Source organism: Dipodomys spectabilis, unplaced genomic scaffold, assembly GCF_019054845.1.
Source record: "Dipodomys spectabilis isolate Male_0828 unplaced genomic scaffold, ASM1905484v1 ptg000054l, whole genome shotgun sequence".
NCBI classification, from domain to species: domain Eukaryota; kingdom Metazoa; phylum Chordata; class Mammalia; order Rodentia; family Heteromyidae; genus Dipodomys; species Dipodomys spectabilis.
Window position 1 is genome coordinate 43,125,507 of NW_024870731.1, and position 16,404 is coordinate 43,141,910.

The 16,404-nt window shown below is 58.6% G+C and overlaps 1 protein-coding gene across 1 annotated transcript in view; it reads right to left on the reverse strand.

Moving 5' to 3' along the window:
• Positions 1 to 859: 859 nt before the first annotated feature.
• The window catches only part of Fgd5 (FYVE, RhoGEF and PH domain containing 5), a 60,346-nt gene continuing 44,801 nt past the window's right edge, over positions 860 to 16,404 (reverse strand). Inside the window, exons 9-21 of the mRNA XM_042680081.1 lie at positions 16,220 to 16,270; positions 15,677 to 15,735; positions 13,632 to 13,703; positions 12,424 to 12,486; positions 10,980 to 11,063; positions 10,625 to 10,704; positions 9,340 to 9,439; positions 8,930 to 9,067; positions 8,134 to 8,263; positions 7,113 to 7,228; positions 5,414 to 5,542; positions 2,765 to 2,916; positions 860 to 2,341 (exon numbers count right to left, since the gene is read on the reverse strand). Of these exons, the coding sequence (XP_042536015.1) occupies positions 2,305 to 2,341; positions 2,765 to 2,916; positions 5,414 to 5,542; positions 7,113 to 7,228; positions 8,134 to 8,263; positions 8,930 to 9,067; positions 9,340 to 9,439; positions 10,625 to 10,704; positions 10,980 to 11,063; positions 12,424 to 12,486; positions 13,632 to 13,703; positions 15,677 to 15,735; positions 16,220 to 16,270 (1,211 nt within the window). The 3' untranslated portion in view covers positions 860 to 2,304. The remainder of the gene's footprint in view (positions 2,342 to 2,764; positions 2,917 to 5,413; positions 5,543 to 7,112; positions 7,229 to 8,133; positions 8,264 to 8,929; positions 9,068 to 9,339; positions 9,440 to 10,624; positions 10,705 to 10,979; positions 11,064 to 12,423; positions 12,487 to 13,631; positions 13,704 to 15,676; positions 15,736 to 16,219; positions 16,271 to 16,404) is intronic.

A 16,404-nucleotide genomic window follows, 5' to 3' on the forward strand; every position in this document is an offset into this window, starting at 1 on the left:
AGGGTCGCACTAACTTTCCCTGGGCTGGCCTTGAATCACAATCTTCCAGCTTCCACCTCCCAAATAGCTAGGATTACAGGCATGAGCCACTACACTAAATATTTAGCATATCAATAGTCCACACATTTAAAAATATTACCACAGAAATAAAAGCCCTAATAACTCTCCTTTGAAGAGCATCAGAAATGGGTGAAAGAGGTAAAAAGTATAGGATAAAAAGAGACAAGAGCTCTTTGGTGGTAGAGGACTTACCTAGCATACACGGGTTCTATCCTTAGCACCTAAAATAATTGGGGTGGGAGGGGATCTAAAGGAAAAGACGTGCTCAGAGACTATTAATAGTAGAATACTGCCTGAAACTTCCCATCACCCGGGAGATGCATTTCAAGACCCCCACTGGCTGCCTGAGCACTGAATCCTACAGGCTGTTTTCCTATGTATAACACTTGTGATGGTTTCACTTAAAAGTTAGGCTCGGTGAGAGATTAATAAGAGTAACTAATAAGAAAATGGGACAACTACAATATATACTATAATAGAAATGATTTAAAACATGAGTTATTTATTTTCTGGAACTCTCCATTTAAGATTTCCAGATTACAGTTGACCTCAGGTAATTGTAAGCACAGAAAGGAACCTCACATAAGAAGAATGACTGCATTTTGTTTTTGTGCCAGTCCTGGGGTTTGAACTCCGGGCCTGGGTGCTGTCCTTGAGCTTTTTTGCTCGAGGCTGGCTCTCTACCACTTGAACCACAGCTCCATTTCTGGCTTTTTTTCTTTTTGATGGTTAATTGGAGATAAGAATCTCATGGACTTCCCTGCCTAGGCTGGCTTCAAACAGTCATCCTCAGACCTCAGCCTCCTGAGTAGCTAGGATTACAGGTGTGAGCCACAGGTAAGTGGCTATGACCACGTGGGACTAGGAGGCCCAAAACACACATCTGACTAAAACAGTTCTGCCAGAATGAAGACTTCAAGAACCAACAGAAAGATCTGTCTGAGTCACATGGTCTGAGTTCATTAATTATGTTTAATGCAAACCTTTAAAAAGAAGAACTGGGAACTAGAAAAAAAAAAAAAACCTTTCCCTGAAAATATTTAATTCGAGTCAGTCCTTGAGGTGGGGCTTTTTACACAGCGTGGGCGCGGCCCGCGTGAGGCGGCGGGACAGCAGGACACAGCGGCTGGCGTCTGAAGATGATGTGGGTCCTCGGTTCTCACTGCAAGGACCAAAGCACGAGTCCCGGCGCACTCCCTCTCTACGTAAAACCACCCAGCCTAACAAGCAGCATCGCCAGCAGGAAACAGCTCAGCATCCACATGCCACCTCTGGGCTCTTCTCACCGTGTCCAGAACCATCTGCCGAGACAGAATCATCTTCTGATGACAGCTCCTTTACTCTCTCCTTTCCCTCTTCCAGGAAGCCACGAGGCTCTGGAGTTCCAGCCTGAGGGTTCCTGGGCGTGGACAGTAAGGACAGGCTTTCTGGGACACGCACGGGCAGTCACAGAAAAGGCACAGAATAAATTAAAGCCACCACTGAGTCTTCAATGGGTGTGGGCTGACCTCTGGAGGCAGATGTGACGGTAGCTGCATTTGCAGCTGCTGTGTGGTATACGGAGGACTTCCTGGGGGGAGCGGGGAGCCGTCTTTCAATAAGTTATGGCAGGAAACGGGTCTTAGGACCAGCGGGCAGGAAACACACTCCCTCCCTTAGGCAGCAGAGCGCAGCCCTGGCAGAGATGCCAAGAGTTCAGGCCAGGGCTAAGCCCTTCCACGCACGGCCCGCCAGGGACCGGCGATGGGTAGTGCACAGACGCCCTCTGCTGTTGACTTCAGCGTGTCATTCGGAAAGCGGCTCCGGAGGTGGCAGTTGGGCGCGAGTAAAGTGCTTTGGGTGAGTGTGTGGCTGCTCCTCACCGGCGGGTCTCACGTCACCAGAGGCAGCACGGGAAGTGTGGGAGGCGATACTATTTACCGTGAGGGAACCTGGGAAAAGCTCGTTTCCACTAACAAGCAAATCTGCATTCCTGGACGTCCTCGTTGTACTGGCTTCCCCAGCTTGAGACGCGAAATCAGGGAGCCATGGAGGGCTGGGGACGTGGGCAGAGGAGATGTCCAGAAACATTCCGTGCGGGCTTCACTGGAGAAGGCGAAACGGGGTCACAGCCAACAGGCCGAGCTCCGCGCCGGGCCCGGCTGTGCCTGGGTCAGGTGGGGGGAGTCGGGACATGGAATAACTTCTGGAAGGGTTCACATATCAACCTAAGAGTTCGTGCTGAGGGCGTGTGGCTGGTGACTGCTATAACACGCTGGCATCTTCCATGGCCGCCATCCACCTACCAAACAGAAGACAACACTTAGGTCACCGCTCCACCAGAACTCGGCACGGAAACCCAGGTGCCTGGGCCTGATGTGCCAGCCTGGAATCCAGGTCTGTGTCCTGGTCCTGTCCGCTTCCCAGACAGCTTTCCCGTAGTGAGCATAAGGCCTGGGATGGAGCGTGGCAGTTTACTGCATCTGTGCACATCTGAACAAATGAGTCTAAAAACCCTCCTGGCCTGGAACAGGGGTCCGGGCCCCTGTGCTAGTCTGGGGGTGACTGGCTTGGGCAGGCGGTGGGGGGTGGCAGGAGCCGTGGGAATGACCCATGTCCCAGTGGCAGCGGGGGGGTGGGGGGGGGAGGGTTGACCGGAGCCGTGGGAATGACCCATGTCGAAGTGGCAGGGGGACAAGGACAGAGAACTGGCTGTTTCCCGCACCTCTGAGCTGAGCTGCCGTCCTCCGCCCTGAAGCTGTAAAACAGGCTCTTCTTGTGGTACAGGTGGAAGGCTGCCCCGGCCGCGCTGCCGCCTTCTTTGTCCGGAGCAATGGTGAAGCCCAGCAGAGGCATGCTCTCCAGGGCCACTTTGTCCTGCAGCGGGCAGAAGGACAGCCACACTGAACACGGCACCAGAGAGGGCTGAACAGTGGCACACACTGGGGCCGCGATGGGGGACTCCCAAGGAGCACCTCCGGAGGGGCACGTCCGCGGGGGGCAGGTCGCGAGGGGCATGTCATGGGGAGCACCTCCATGAGGGGCAGCGGCCCCCCCCACTCTCCATCCTGGCCACCAAGCGCCAGCCTGAGCAAGGGCAGCCTGTTAAAGGCAACGTGTTTTCACCTCCATTGTTTTCTATTGGCAGCAGCAGGCACAGGAGCTGCCCCCTTCAAAGATGGAAACAAGGCTCGGAGAAGATCGTGTCCTAAGACCACACAGCCAGGGAGGGGAGGAGCCAGAACTTGGAATGACAGCCTTGGAGCTTCTGACATTGTTCCCACTGGCTTGATTAGCTGGCGATCCAGCTGTTCAGAGACTGGACTCATCCCATATCCTGTGCCATTCCTCCAACCCTATTTATGATGTGTCAATATGAAACCCTGAGGACAGCTTGCTATGAAGCAGCCAGCAAGCCAGGCGCCAGTGGCTCACGCCTGTAATCCTCCTTGCTACTCAGGAGGCTGAGATCTGAGGATTGTGGTTCAAAGCCAACCCCTGTAGAAATGTCCGTGAGACTTTCATGTCCAGTTAATCACAAAAAAGCCAGAAGTGGAGCTGTGGCTCAAGTAGCAGAGTGTTAACCGTGAACGATAAAGCTCAGGGACAGTGTTCAGCCCTTGAGTTCAAAGCCCCAAGACTCACACACTCACACACACACACACACACACACACACACACACACACACACACAAAAGTGCAGGCAAGGGCTGGGAAGGTGGCTCAGTGGTAGAGCGCTTGCCTTGCATGCTTGAGGCCCTGGGTTCAATTCCTCAGCACCCATAAGCAAAAAAAAAAAAAAAAAAAAAAAGCAGGACGTGGCGCTGTGGCTCAAGTGGTAGAGCGCTAGCCTTGAGCTGAAGAGCTGAGGGACAGCACCCAGGCCCAGAGTTCAGGCCCACAACCGGACCCAAAAAAAAAAAACAAAACAAAAAAGTGCAGGCAATTTAGGGTGTGTGCCAGAGAGCACAGATGGATCTTAAACACATAATGGGAAACCAAATATTTGTGTATGAAAGGATCTCTATGCTCATACACTTATGTAAGTAAAAAAATGCATAATACAGACTTGGAAAAATCAGATATAACTAAGCACCCTAGAATGGTGGTGCGCTAAGGAAGGAGGGTTGCAGCAGCATCTGTGGATACAAATCTGAATCGAAAATCACAAACAAGAGATTAGAAAAGCAGCAGCAGTTGGGTGCCAATGGCTCACACCTGTAATCCTCACTTCTCAGGAAGCTGAGATCTTGAGGACCTCAGTTTGTGGCCAGCCCAGCCAGACGGGGCCTGAGGACAGAAACCTTTCAGAAGGTGAAACAAGTTCAGGTTGAGGTCGAGGCAAGATTAGACAGCCCCTGACCAACAGGCACCAGCTGATTGCTAGTACTCCCTCATCAGTATTTCTAGATTGAGAAGACAGGAAAGAAATATCCAGGCACAAGCCTGTAATCCTAGCCACGGGAGGCAGGTGGAGGCCAGCCTGGGAATAAGTTTGAGAGATTTATCTCAACCAGTGGCCAGGCAGAGTGGCAAGAGCCTGTTCTGCCAGAGACAGAGAAAGCAGAAAGTCTGGGTGTGGCAGTGCATGCTTATAATCCCCTGCAACCTCGGGAAGCACATGTAGGAGGATCTCGAGACAGGCATAAAGCAAGACTCCACCTCAAAAATAACCAAGGCCAAAAGGGGCTGCAAGCATGGCTCGAGTGGTAGAGCACCTGCTCAGCCAGCAGAGGCACTGAGTTCAAATGCCAGCACTGGCCCCCAGGAAAGCATAACAAATGATCCACTAAAACATACATTTCTCATTCATTTAGAAGCACTGCTTGAACTGATGGCAAAAGCCTATTACTTCCCACTATTCCAGAAGCTGAGGTCCGAGAACTGCAGTTCAAAGCCAGCACCAGCAGAAGAGTCCAGGAGACTCTTAACTTATTAACCACTAAAACTCTGCACGTGAAGGTACAGCTCAAGTAGTAGAGTACCAGCCTGGAGCAAAAAAGGTAAGGGAAAGTGTCCAGGTCTTGAGTTCAAGCCCTAGTGCTGGCACAAAACAACCACCATGTAAAGAGTAACTTCCTGTAAGCTGCTGAATTTTGTCCCAAGCAACCAAAATGGAGAGAAAGTTTTTCCTTTTGTGGTGTGTCTGGCTCGATCTGGGTGCTGGGCCTTTCCGGTGACATGACCACCCTCTGGTGCCAGGTGTGCATGCCACACCTCCTAACTCCCACAGACTGCATGCATCCCTACCCCATGTGCCCCGTGCATCCACACACAGTCTCTGCATGTAGCATGGGTCCCAGCACCCCGGACCGCAGGGCCCTGCAGGTGGCAGGGGCCTCCCAGGGCAGGGGAAAGCAAGCATGCGCCCTACCTCGCTGGCCGCATAGGTGTAGAGCACTTTGCCCTTGATGACAAACCAGAGCTTCTTCCAGGGCCGCTTGCCCCTCTTGCAGCGGCTCAGATAGCCGCTGATGGCCGCGCCCTCACCAGAGGCGGACACCTGGCAGAAAGGAAGAAGAGCGGTTAGGTGCCAGGTGGCAAGGCACCGGTGAAACAGAGCCAACAGGACAGAGCAAACCGCCAGCAGACCGGCGGTCATGTCAGTCATGGGGCTTGAACTCAGGACTTGGGTGTTGTCCCTGAGCTTTTCTGATCAAGGCTAGCACTCTGCCACTTAAGCAGAGTTTTCCTGTGATTAGTTGGAGATAAGAATCTCACAGACTTTCCCTGCCCCAGCTGGCTCTGAACTGCAATCCTCAGATCTCAGCCTCCCGTGTACCTAGGATTACAGGTGTATGCCACCAGCACCCATCCTCTAGTATCAATTTGATGGAGGTGGCCTCCTGGGGAGGAGGAAGACGCACTTCTCACCATGTTTTCTTTTGCATGTGATTTTGATATTTGTTTACTTTTTACATATTTATTTATTTTTGCTGGGTGCCAATGGTTCATGCCTATGATCCTAGCTAATCAGGAGGCTAAGATCTGAGGATCGTGGTTTGAAGCCATCCCAGGAAAAAACGTCCATGAGACTCTTATCTCCAATTAACTACCAAAAAGCTAGAAGTAGCAGGGTGCCGGTGGCTCACACCTGTAATTCTAGCTACTGAGGAGGCTGAGATCTGAGGATTGTGGTTCAAAGCCAGCCCGGGCAGGAAAGTCCATGAGATTCTTATCTCCAATAAACCACTCAGAAAACTGGAAGTGGCGCTGTGGCTCAAGAGGTAGAGTGCTTACTGAAGAGTGCTTGAGTTGAAGAGCTGAGGGACAGCGGCCCAGGCCCCGAGTTCAAACAAACTTTCATCACACGTATATTATTACAAAGTTTTTTTCTCTTCTATGGTGCGTCTGGGGAAGGTGGGGAGCGACCCAGGCCTGGTGTATTCTAGGCAAGTGCTCTACTGCTGAGCTGAGCACTCCTTCAGCCCTATGTGTAAGACTTTTCATTTCTGAAAGGAGTGAGTTGATGCACAGAAGCGTCCCCACCTAAGCTGTTACTCCCTACCCCTGTTCAAGTCACGCACTGCCACCTGCTACTTGATAATGAATCTTAACGGGGCGGCTTGGGAACAGCGGATCACCCGCGTCCGGATGGCTCGTTCATTCACAGGCACACATTGGTCTGCGGTCGTGGTTAGAATGCAGATATGGATCTGTTTCTACTTGTGGGCTGACTAGGTTTCCCACCTCACCCTTCTGGGTGGGCGCCCAGCGTGGGGTCAGGGCTCAGCTCAGAGGCCCTAAGGTGGAGGATGAGACGCACAGGCGAGGAGCTGGTGCCGCGGCCCCGCGGGCCCCATGGCAGAGGGGGGGTGGGGCAGGAGGGAAGGGAAGGGGAAGATGCGGAGGGACAGGCAGGGAGGACGCTTTGCCCCTCCCCCGCGGGCATCTTCCGGGGCTCACAGCAGGCAGGCTCCTTCTCCAGCAGGCATCACAGACCAGAGTGCCCTTCGCAGGGGCGGGAAGCTCTTGAAGGAATTGTTTGTCCAGTCTGCTGTACCGGGGGAGCCGGACCCCATTCTCTGATGAGTCTCCCCTCTAGGGGGGCACAGGGACCCCACCTGCCTTACCTCAGTCAGGGCCGAAGGAACCTTTTTCTGCTTCTTGAAGGTAGAGGGGCTGATGCTCTGGAGGACAGAGGAGAAGCGGGGCGAGGACAGGGGGAAGCTCATGCTCACGGGCCGCTCTGCGTGGGGAAGCGGTGGAGGTGGTTACACGTCCCCTGCCCGGCGGGGCTTGGACACCTCAGCGGGGCAGCGGGAGGGGGCAGCGGGAGGGGGCAGCGGGAGGGGGCTGCACCTGCTCTCCCTCCCGCCCCAGCTGCTGGACACGACGCAGCCTGCCCCTTCATCACCGGCCCTCTGCCCTTCCCCGTGTTCCCATCCACCCCTGGGGGTCCCACAGGGAGCAGGCCTGTGGGGCACCCCTAGTGGGCTCTGGGGTAACATGGGCCCAACGCCCTGTCTACCGTGTTCCCTCACAGAAACACCACCCCCTGAACGCAGCTGCGTGCAGAAGCCGTCTGTGGGAACACAGTCAGTTTCCCATGGAACACAGGTGTGGGAAGGCTTGAACTCCCGTCTGTGTCCTGAGCGTCTCTGCCCCTCCTCCTCCTCAGGGGAGCGCGCGCTGGGGCAGGGGAGCGCGCGCTGGGGCAGGGGAGCGCGCGCTGGGGCAGGGGAGCGCGCGCTGGGGCAGGGGAGCGCGCGCTGGGGCAGGGGAGCGTGCGCTGGGGGAGCGCGCGCTGGGGCAGGGGAGCACGGGCTGGGGCAGGGGAGTGCGGGCTGGGGCAGGGGAGTGCGGGCTGGGGCAGGGGAGCGCGCGCTGGGGCAGGGGAGCGCGCGCTGGGGCAGGGGAGCGCGCGCTGGGGCAGGGGAGCGCGGGCTGGGGCAGGGGGGCGCGGGCTGGGGCAGGGGGGCGCGGGCTGGGGCAGGGGGGCGCGGGCTGGGGCAGGGGGGCGCGGGCTGGGGCAGGGGAGCGCGGGCTGGGGCAGGGGAGCGCGCGCTGGGGCAGGGGAGCGCGCGCTGGGGCAGGGGAGCGCGCGCTGGGGCAGGCAGGCGGGAGGGGGAAGGTGAGGAGCACGCAGCTCACCTCTCATGGGGCCCAGGACGGCCCCGCCCCGCTTCTTCAGCTCCCCGAAGCAGCCATCGCACACCTTGGCCATCCGGTCCTTGAGGTACTTCAGGGGGTACTTGTTCCGGGAGCAGTTCCGGCACACGATCTGCATGCATGTGGAGCATGCGTCTGAGCCGTCATCACCGTCTCAGTGTGCGAAGGAGACCGCCCAGCCTCCCTTAGCTCCACTCACCCCCACCTCCTCCAAGGAGCCCAAGGTCTGGCCCTCGCCCGGGGCCATGGCTGAGCCCTGGGCCCCCAGGCCATGGGCCCAAGGCAAGAACCGCAACCTGTATGATCTGATACTCTTAGGATCCAGCCCAAAGCTGTCTTTTCTTTGGCAATACTGGGTTTGAACTGGGGTTCTTGTACTTGCTAGGTAGGCATTCTGACACTTGAGCCACGCTCTAGCCCTTTCTGTGTTTTTCAAATAGGGTCTTTCTCCTGGGTTGGCTTGGACAGCAATCCTCTTGTTTTCCACACCGCTCAGGTGACAGTTGTGAACCATCACACGTAGCTTTTTATTAGCCAAGATGAGGTTTTACACATTTTCCCCCTCCTGGCTAGCCTTACACCACAATCCTCCTGATTTCGGCCTCCCAAGTAGCTGGGATAGGATCATGATCTTTTGAAAATATCCCAGGCCTGGGGCTGGGAGCCGCAGACTCATGATACCCTGAAGTGTCAAGAACACTCCACCTATTCGGGGGTCCTGGCTGGAAGGGGATCACACGAGCCCCCCACGGCCGCACTCACCAGGCTGGCGACTTACCTTACCACAGGCGTGGCAGTGATGGCGCCTCAGGGTGAGCGAGAAGTCGCAGCCACAGTTCATGCACATCAGGACGTGTGTGACGGGCACCAGCGTCGGGGGTCTCTCTCCCAGGCTGACCCCCAGCCTCTCCCGAACCTGCAGCGTCAGAGTCAGAAGGCCTCAGACAGCAGCTCGATGGGGCAAGCCTGGTGGCCCCCACCCCGCAGAACAGACGCGGGCCCGGGCCCTGCGGGAGGCGCCTCTCCTGAACCCTGCTCCGCAGCCCTTGGGTGGGGAGCACAGTGGACGGGAGGCGCGGTGGAGCACCGTGCTCCTGGGTCGCGTGGGGGTGGCTGACTGAGGCGGGGGCTGGGGCGCCAGGGCCACGCGGGCAGGAGGCACACCCCGCCCGGCGTCCCCGCGCTCACCTCCACGCTGTGCTGGAAGGCCGCCAGCGCCTGGGCCTTGTAGTCCTCAGGGAGCGCTCTGCTCAGGCATCCATGCCACTCGTCCCTCTCCGCGCAGGAGCTGTGGGCGCAGCTGGTGAGCCTGGCGGCTCTCGGCGGACGCATCCTCCTCTAAGCCGCTGCCCGGACGCCTAGCCCCGCAGCCAGAGCGCGGGCCACCCGCCGGCCCCACGGGCCACGGGCCCCTCCCCTCCGGGGAAGTGCTGCCCTCTAACTGGTGGTGGGGTGTGGGGGGGCTGGGATGCGATGTGGGGGGTGGAGCTTTAGAAGGGCCCAGCTGGCAGGAGACATCCTGCCATCCCATCCCGTCTCCACCTTCCACCTTGTTTCCCACACCCATACACCTCCCACGGCCGACTTCCCAGCTCCCTCTCTGCCTGGTACGGTCCCTGCCCGGTACAGCGCCATGCTGTACTGCACAGGGTGGCAGTTCCCACAGCGTCCGCTAGGTGTCACAATGTCCCCGCACCGAGTGTGTAGTGGCCCAGAAGAGTCTGGGCAGGGAGGGGACACGGTGGCCAGGGAGGGAGAGAGTGGGGCATGGAGGTGGCGTGGACCTGGTCAGGCGCCATCTTGGTAAAAGGGACCCAGTCCTCTGCCTGGGCTCCGGTGCCGGGGGTCTGGGCGGAAGGCGACAGGCCCGTGCCTGCCAGTGACTTGGAGCCTGCCTGTCTGAAGGCCCAGGCACCACTGCCACCACCTCAGTAATAATGGCTGGACAAACAGAATCTCCACCCTGGGCCTCCGCATGCCCACTTTACATCAAGAAGAAGAACCCTTCCTGTCAGGAGGCTAGAAGGCTGGCTCCCAGCCTCTACACCAGGAGCTAGTCTGTGGGCTTCTGTTGAGGCAGCTTGAACAAAGAAGCCCCCGAAGCAGACCCCACGGCTCGCGCTCTTCGCCCTGCCTCTTGCATCCCCCCCCCCCACGAAAGCGCCATCAGACTGCGCCACGCACGGCCCTGAGCACTCAGCTCGCTCGCCTGCACCCTTCCCGCTGCCCCTGACCCGCCACGAAGCTCCAACTACCGCCACCTCCAGCCACACCCGGAATCAGGAGGAGGCAGTCTTTCTGGGGTGGGAAGGTGGAGCAGTTGCTATGAGGATCAGATGCTACAAGGGTGTGAGCACACAATGCTTAAGAGAGGTTGAAAACAAAGAAAGGTCTTCGGTCCCCCAGGTGCGAGGATGAAGGCGGGCCCTCTCCCGGCTCCCACAGCGCGCAGGGCCGCATGGACAGGCCATACCTGGCGGAGAGCGTGAGGCACGACTCAGGAGTCTCGATCTTCAGCGCGTACGGCACTCGCTCCATCACAGGGCGGCTGACCTGCCAGGAAAGCAGCAGCAGCTGTCCAGGGCGGCAGGGAGGGGCCAGCACCGACCTCCATTGGGACACGGATGCCCCCTTCGCCTCAGTTTCCCCACCCGCCCAGGCAAGCCTCCTCAGGATGGCAGGTTTTGGAGGCCCAGCTGCCCAGGTGAAGTCGGGCTCCTGGTGGAGACGTGGGTTCTAAAGGGAACACCTGTCCCCTGGGGCTTCCTCTGTCCCCTTCGCATGTCCCCTGGAGCGCCTGCAGGACCCGGAGGGCCCAGGCCTCCTACCTTCATGCTGGCAACGGGCAGCGAGCTCTTCAGACGGTACTTCCCGTCCTTCTGCGGGGATGTGTAGAGAAGGACGTCGCTCATCTGGGGAGAAGGCAGCTCCGTCAGAGGTGACACCTCAGCTTTGGGGCTCCTGGCACGCCTCAAGGGACCCCTTCAGCTAAGCAAACCGTTCTGCACCCCACTCCGTGTCAGGAGCCAACAGAAAGCAAAGCCTGTTTCCTGAACACGCCACGCTCGGGGATGTTACAACAGCTTTACTGGTTAACAGTCAGAAAGTAGGAACAGCCCAGCACCTATCACAGGCGAACAGAAAGAGAAACAGGCAGGGCTGTGCTATGGAATTCTGTGCAGCTCTCCAAGAAACAACTGCCCAGACACACAAACACACAGACAGACATGACAGACAGCCACAGAGACACAGACACGTGGCCACACAGACAAATCTCACACTAATGCAGAGTGAAGGAACACACACAGACACACAGACACACAGACACAAGAATAAGCTGGTTACATTCATATGAGGGCTCAGGACAGGCCAAGACAAGCTGAAGGGACAGAGGTCTCCTGTGGGGACATTGCCAAGAGGCCCAGGGAAGCGCCCGGGTGGGGGTGTCGGCGGCACTCTCAGTGGATGGACAGCACTGTCCTTGTTAGCACAGACAGACAGGTAAGTTAGGGTCAGTGCGTTTCACTCCACAAATGGAACCTGGGTAGAGCGCAGTGAAGGAGGGAAGATGCAGAAAGCCCAGAGAAGCACGCCACAAGACCAGCCCTTGGAAGGCTGAGGTAGGAAGATCTGGAGTTCAAGGCTAGCCTTAACTATAGAGTGGATTGTCTAAAAGAGATAGAGGGGGGAAAAAAGAGTCTGAATCTGGGGTCAGCCTGTTGGTGAGGCAGAGCCGAAGAGCCCGCAACGCTCCAGGACACAAGCCACCGAGGCCCAGCAGTTCCCACGTTCCCTGGCTAAGCTCAGGACTTGTCTGCTCGGGAGCACCAGCCCTCTCTGGAGTCCTGCCTCTCGCGGGCCCTCAGAGGCTGGGTCTGTGTGGGGCGCGGCAGAGGTGAGCCTTTCTAGTTGCTCAGCTTGGATATCCGTTAGGGTGACAGCGCGGACTGGCACCCAGCGCGCTGGGTCAGGTTCTTCTGGGCGTCAGCTGCCCCTTGCTAGAGGGCTGCCCGGGGCGACTCCCGGCTCTCTCCTGCTCCCAAGGAGGCAACAGCCAACCCCGGCTGGAAGATGCCTGGTTTCGGCTGGCCACCGTGGGCACTGGGCAGTTCACCCCGGCAGCCCCTCCTGGAAAGCAGCTGAGGGCAGCTTTGCAGACGTCAGCTCATCCTCCACCCTGGCCCCGGTCCTACAACTGTCCCGCAGTCCCAGCCTGGAAGAAAGCCGCACGACTCCACAGGCCCAGGACTAGGTTTGGGGCCAGGTGCTTACCAGAAACAGGTGCCTGGGGTGTCTGTCCTTCCCCCTCACCAGCGTCCCTTCCTTCAGGAACTCCTGGGGAGACAGGCAGACCCCGGTGAGCAGGGGCGCTGTCCCAGGGGAGGGCCAGGGAGGCCCCGAGTGGGAAACATGGGCATGAGCTCCTGAGCAGGCAGACCACCTCGACGCTGAGCTCCCACCCATGCCAGCTATGAGCTAGAGCGGCATAGGGACCGCAGCCAGTCCTCCCCACACCCCCGCCCCGGGGAACCCTCTCCCTGGGCCTGCCCCACACACTCCGTCCAGTGGGGCCCAAACCATGAGCCCCCGTGAGGTGCCCAACTGGAACAGAGTGGCTGCTACATTTAGTGAATGTTGAGTGTGCATTCGCAGAGCCCCACCCCTACCCGTGAGAGCCCCACCCCACCCCTACCCGTGAGAGCCCCACCCCCCAATACAACCGCCCGCCACTGTCAACCACTCCGTTTTTCACTGTTTCTGAGCTGGGTGGTATGCTTCTCATTTGGCAACTTAAAAAGTAAGTAAGCTCACCCCTCTCTCCAGCCCCCTTCTGTTTCTGTTTCTGGTGCTAAGAACTAAACGCGGGAACCTGGCACTAAAGCGTGCTCTGCTATTGAGCGACACCCCCAGCACACCCTGTCTCTTAAAGGACTTCTGTTTTTTATGGCCTGTCTGGGATTTGAACTCAGGGTCTAAACACTGTCCCGGAGCTTTTGTGGTCAAGGCTAGTGTTCTCCCACTTGAGCCACAGCGTCACATCTAGCTTTTTGGTGACAAATTGGAGATAAGAGTCTCATGGACCTTCCTGCCTGGGCAGGAAAACCTCGCTTCAAGCCTCGCTCCTCAGCTCTCAGCCTCCTGAGTGGCTGGGATGACAGGTGTGCGCCACCGGTGTCTGCCAACATTATTTTTAAGATGCCTTCTACATTTGGATGGTTTTCTGCTTCCTCAGCATCTCTGTGTTATAAACACTTGATGCCTCTTCTTCTGGAGGTGAGCAGAGCCACAGGGCATACAGCGTCACGGGCACCGTTTCTCTAAATTGCCCAACACGGGCAAGACGAGGGGTGGACAAGCCCAGGGACAGGCACCCCACCCGTCCTGGAGAAAATGGCACCTGCAGCCAGGTCTGCGGGCCGCCTACTGAACAATAGAGCTTATCGGCCTCGGCCGGCTGTGCCCCGCCCGGCGGCACTCACCCTTCCTGGCTGGAGGAGATTCCCCTGGCCGTGGACGCTGTGCTCGATATGGGTGAGCTTCTGCAGGTTTTCCTGTGGGTGGGGGCAGAGCGGGAGACGTCAGGCCTCCAGGTGCCTTATCGGCTCCTTTTCACACAAGAAAATGGAGTTTGGGGAGGCCTTGCCTCAAATCCAACCTATAAACGGCAGGCGGGGCTGGCGCCCGGGCCTGCGTCTGCAGATGCCACGGCCGAGGACCGGCCGCAGGCAGGCCAGTCTTTCTGGGTCCTGGCACGAAGCCGCCCCTGGTGAGCCCGGGATGATCCCTGGGCCACTAACACCTGCTTGTCTCCCGGTCACAGCTCCAGCCCTCGGCCTGTGTTCCTTGATCTGCTAAGGGCTTTGGATTCAGGAACTTAGAGCCCAGGCTGGCCAGACCCAGCCTCTCCCGCCCTGCTGGCAGCCTCGGGGTCCGGGGGTAGCAGGTGAGAAATGCACGGCCTGCTGAAGAAAACATGCTTCTGGAGATGCAGATTAGACAATAACCCTGAGGACCACTCAGGACTCCCGCGATGCGCGGCGGTGCGCCCACGGTGCCGCACAGGATGCTAGAATTAGTGCTAAGCGCGGGCCCGCCCGTGGCAATGTGCCTTAAGTGCGGTGCAAGGCACGCGGCCGGGTGGGAGTCCTGTGGGCGGAAACCAGCCTTTCCACCCCTACGTGTCAGGCCTCCGCCCACACGGTCCTCCACCGCGTGGTGAGAGCTGCACGCGGACACTCTGCTCCAGCAGTGAGAAAAGCCAGGCGACCCACCCACGGTGGCTCTCCTCCTGCCCAGGGGCCCAGGGCCTAAGCCAGCCCCGCCAGGCCAACTGTCTGTGGTGTGGGGAGAAGCCAAGCCCCGGCCCCACACCATGCCGGAGCATGAGCCCCGAAGCACCTCTGCATTTTGGCTGCACAGATGACACAGCATGGGGCTGTGCGTGCGGGCGTGCGTGCGTGTGTGTGTGTGTAGGCCAGGTAACAACCCCACCCCAGCAACTGGCCTGTGTTCTCAAGCTCACTTGGCTTCCGCTGCTCTTCCCCAGCCAGCTCCAATCTCCCTCCTTCCCTCCGTCTTGTGCTCCAGCCCTGAGCGATGGGACCGTCCATACAGCTGACTCCCTTCTCCACACCGGGTCCCAGACCAGTCCTTTCCTCCCTCTGCCTTCTTGGCACCTGTGCAAACCCAACCTGGGGCCTCCACAGCTTCCTTCTCCCTGGGGCCTCCCTCCTGACCTGCTGCATGCATCCAGGGACCAGTGCTCAACTCAGCTGTGATTTCCTCTAGAAATGGGGTTCACCTCCACCACCGCTGCACCTCCAGTGACCATCCGAGCTCAAGGCCTGACCCTCAGAATGCCATTCCTGCTAGGTGCTATTTCCTTCTCTTCTTCTGTGGTGACTATCAGTCCCTACACTGTGGAACAACACCACAGCACACACCCCACCCCACCCGCTTCCTGTGCCTGTGGAAGACATAACTAATGGATCACTGAACTCTCCATGCAGCCAGGACTCGGCCTCAGAGCCACGCTCAACACATAGCTCCAGCCTATTAATAGCTGGTGACTACCTGGATGGGGTAACCATGGTAACCATTGGACTCGAGTTAGGATGTGGGCTATTCTTGGCAGAAGCCAGGGGGTCCATGATGAATGTCTTAACAAACAGAGTCCTGGGTGTCAGCCCCGGCGGTCCAGTGACTCGGCCATTCCCGGTCTTGCGTGGGCATTCAGAACCTGTGGCTGCAACTCTGCCCAGACATGCTGCAGGGAAGGCGTGCGGTGTGCCTAGAGCCTTTCCCGTGTCACCCCTGGGTGACTCAGCAGGGCACTGCTTACCAGGCCTGGACAGCTCTGTGGCCTCCTTGTTCAACTGGTGAACCAGAGGCCCAGAGAGGGATGCCCAGAGCAGCCACTCAGCAGGGGGCTCAGGGCAGAGCTCCAGGACATGGACTGTGGGTAGGTGCCCCAGGCAGGTGGGGCACGGTAGAGAGGTCCCGGAACCCGTGTCCCGAAGCTTACCCCCTGCTCCATGCTGTCGTTGGCGTGGTCCGTCACTTTGGAGATGAGGCTCAGTGCATCTGGGGAGGGAGGAGAGTGGACAGCAGGGCGGTGTGGGGAGGGCCGGTCAGGCTGTCCCCATCCTCACCCCTTCCTGGGCCCCACCTCCCCCCACCTGCCCCCCCCCCCCGCAGGTGCCGTCCCTGCTGTGGCAGGGCCTTGTGGGCGAGGCAGCACCGGGTCAGATCCCACCTGCAGTGCTACCGTAACTACCCAACTGATGTTGACTGTGACTTGACCACTCTGCCTCAGTTTCCCTGGCTGTGAAGTGGTATCTGAGGCTCCCCAGAGTGGACACCTGGGGAGTCTCTGGGGTCAAATGCAAAGCATGCCCGGCTGGCGGGGGGGGGGGGGGCGGGGGGTGGAGTCCCCCCCCACTGGTGCTGGGTGGGAGAGGGAGGGCGGGGGGGGGTGGAGTCCCCCCCACTGGTGCTGGGTGCTGGGTGCGGGGCGGGGAGGGGGACTGGACAAGGAGGCGGCCCCTTCCCTGGGCCTCCCACTTACCCTGCGTGCTGTCGTACTCGGCGGAGTCTGGGCACAGGTTGTTTAAGTAGTCTGGGAATGGAAGGAGGGGCAGGAGTCAGCTTCCCCAGGCAATGCCCGCCCTCTCTCCTCAACTCACCTGGCGCCCCGTCTTGAGGGGACACAACAGTGGGGCCTCCACCCTCTCTCCCATCAGACGCCAAGCC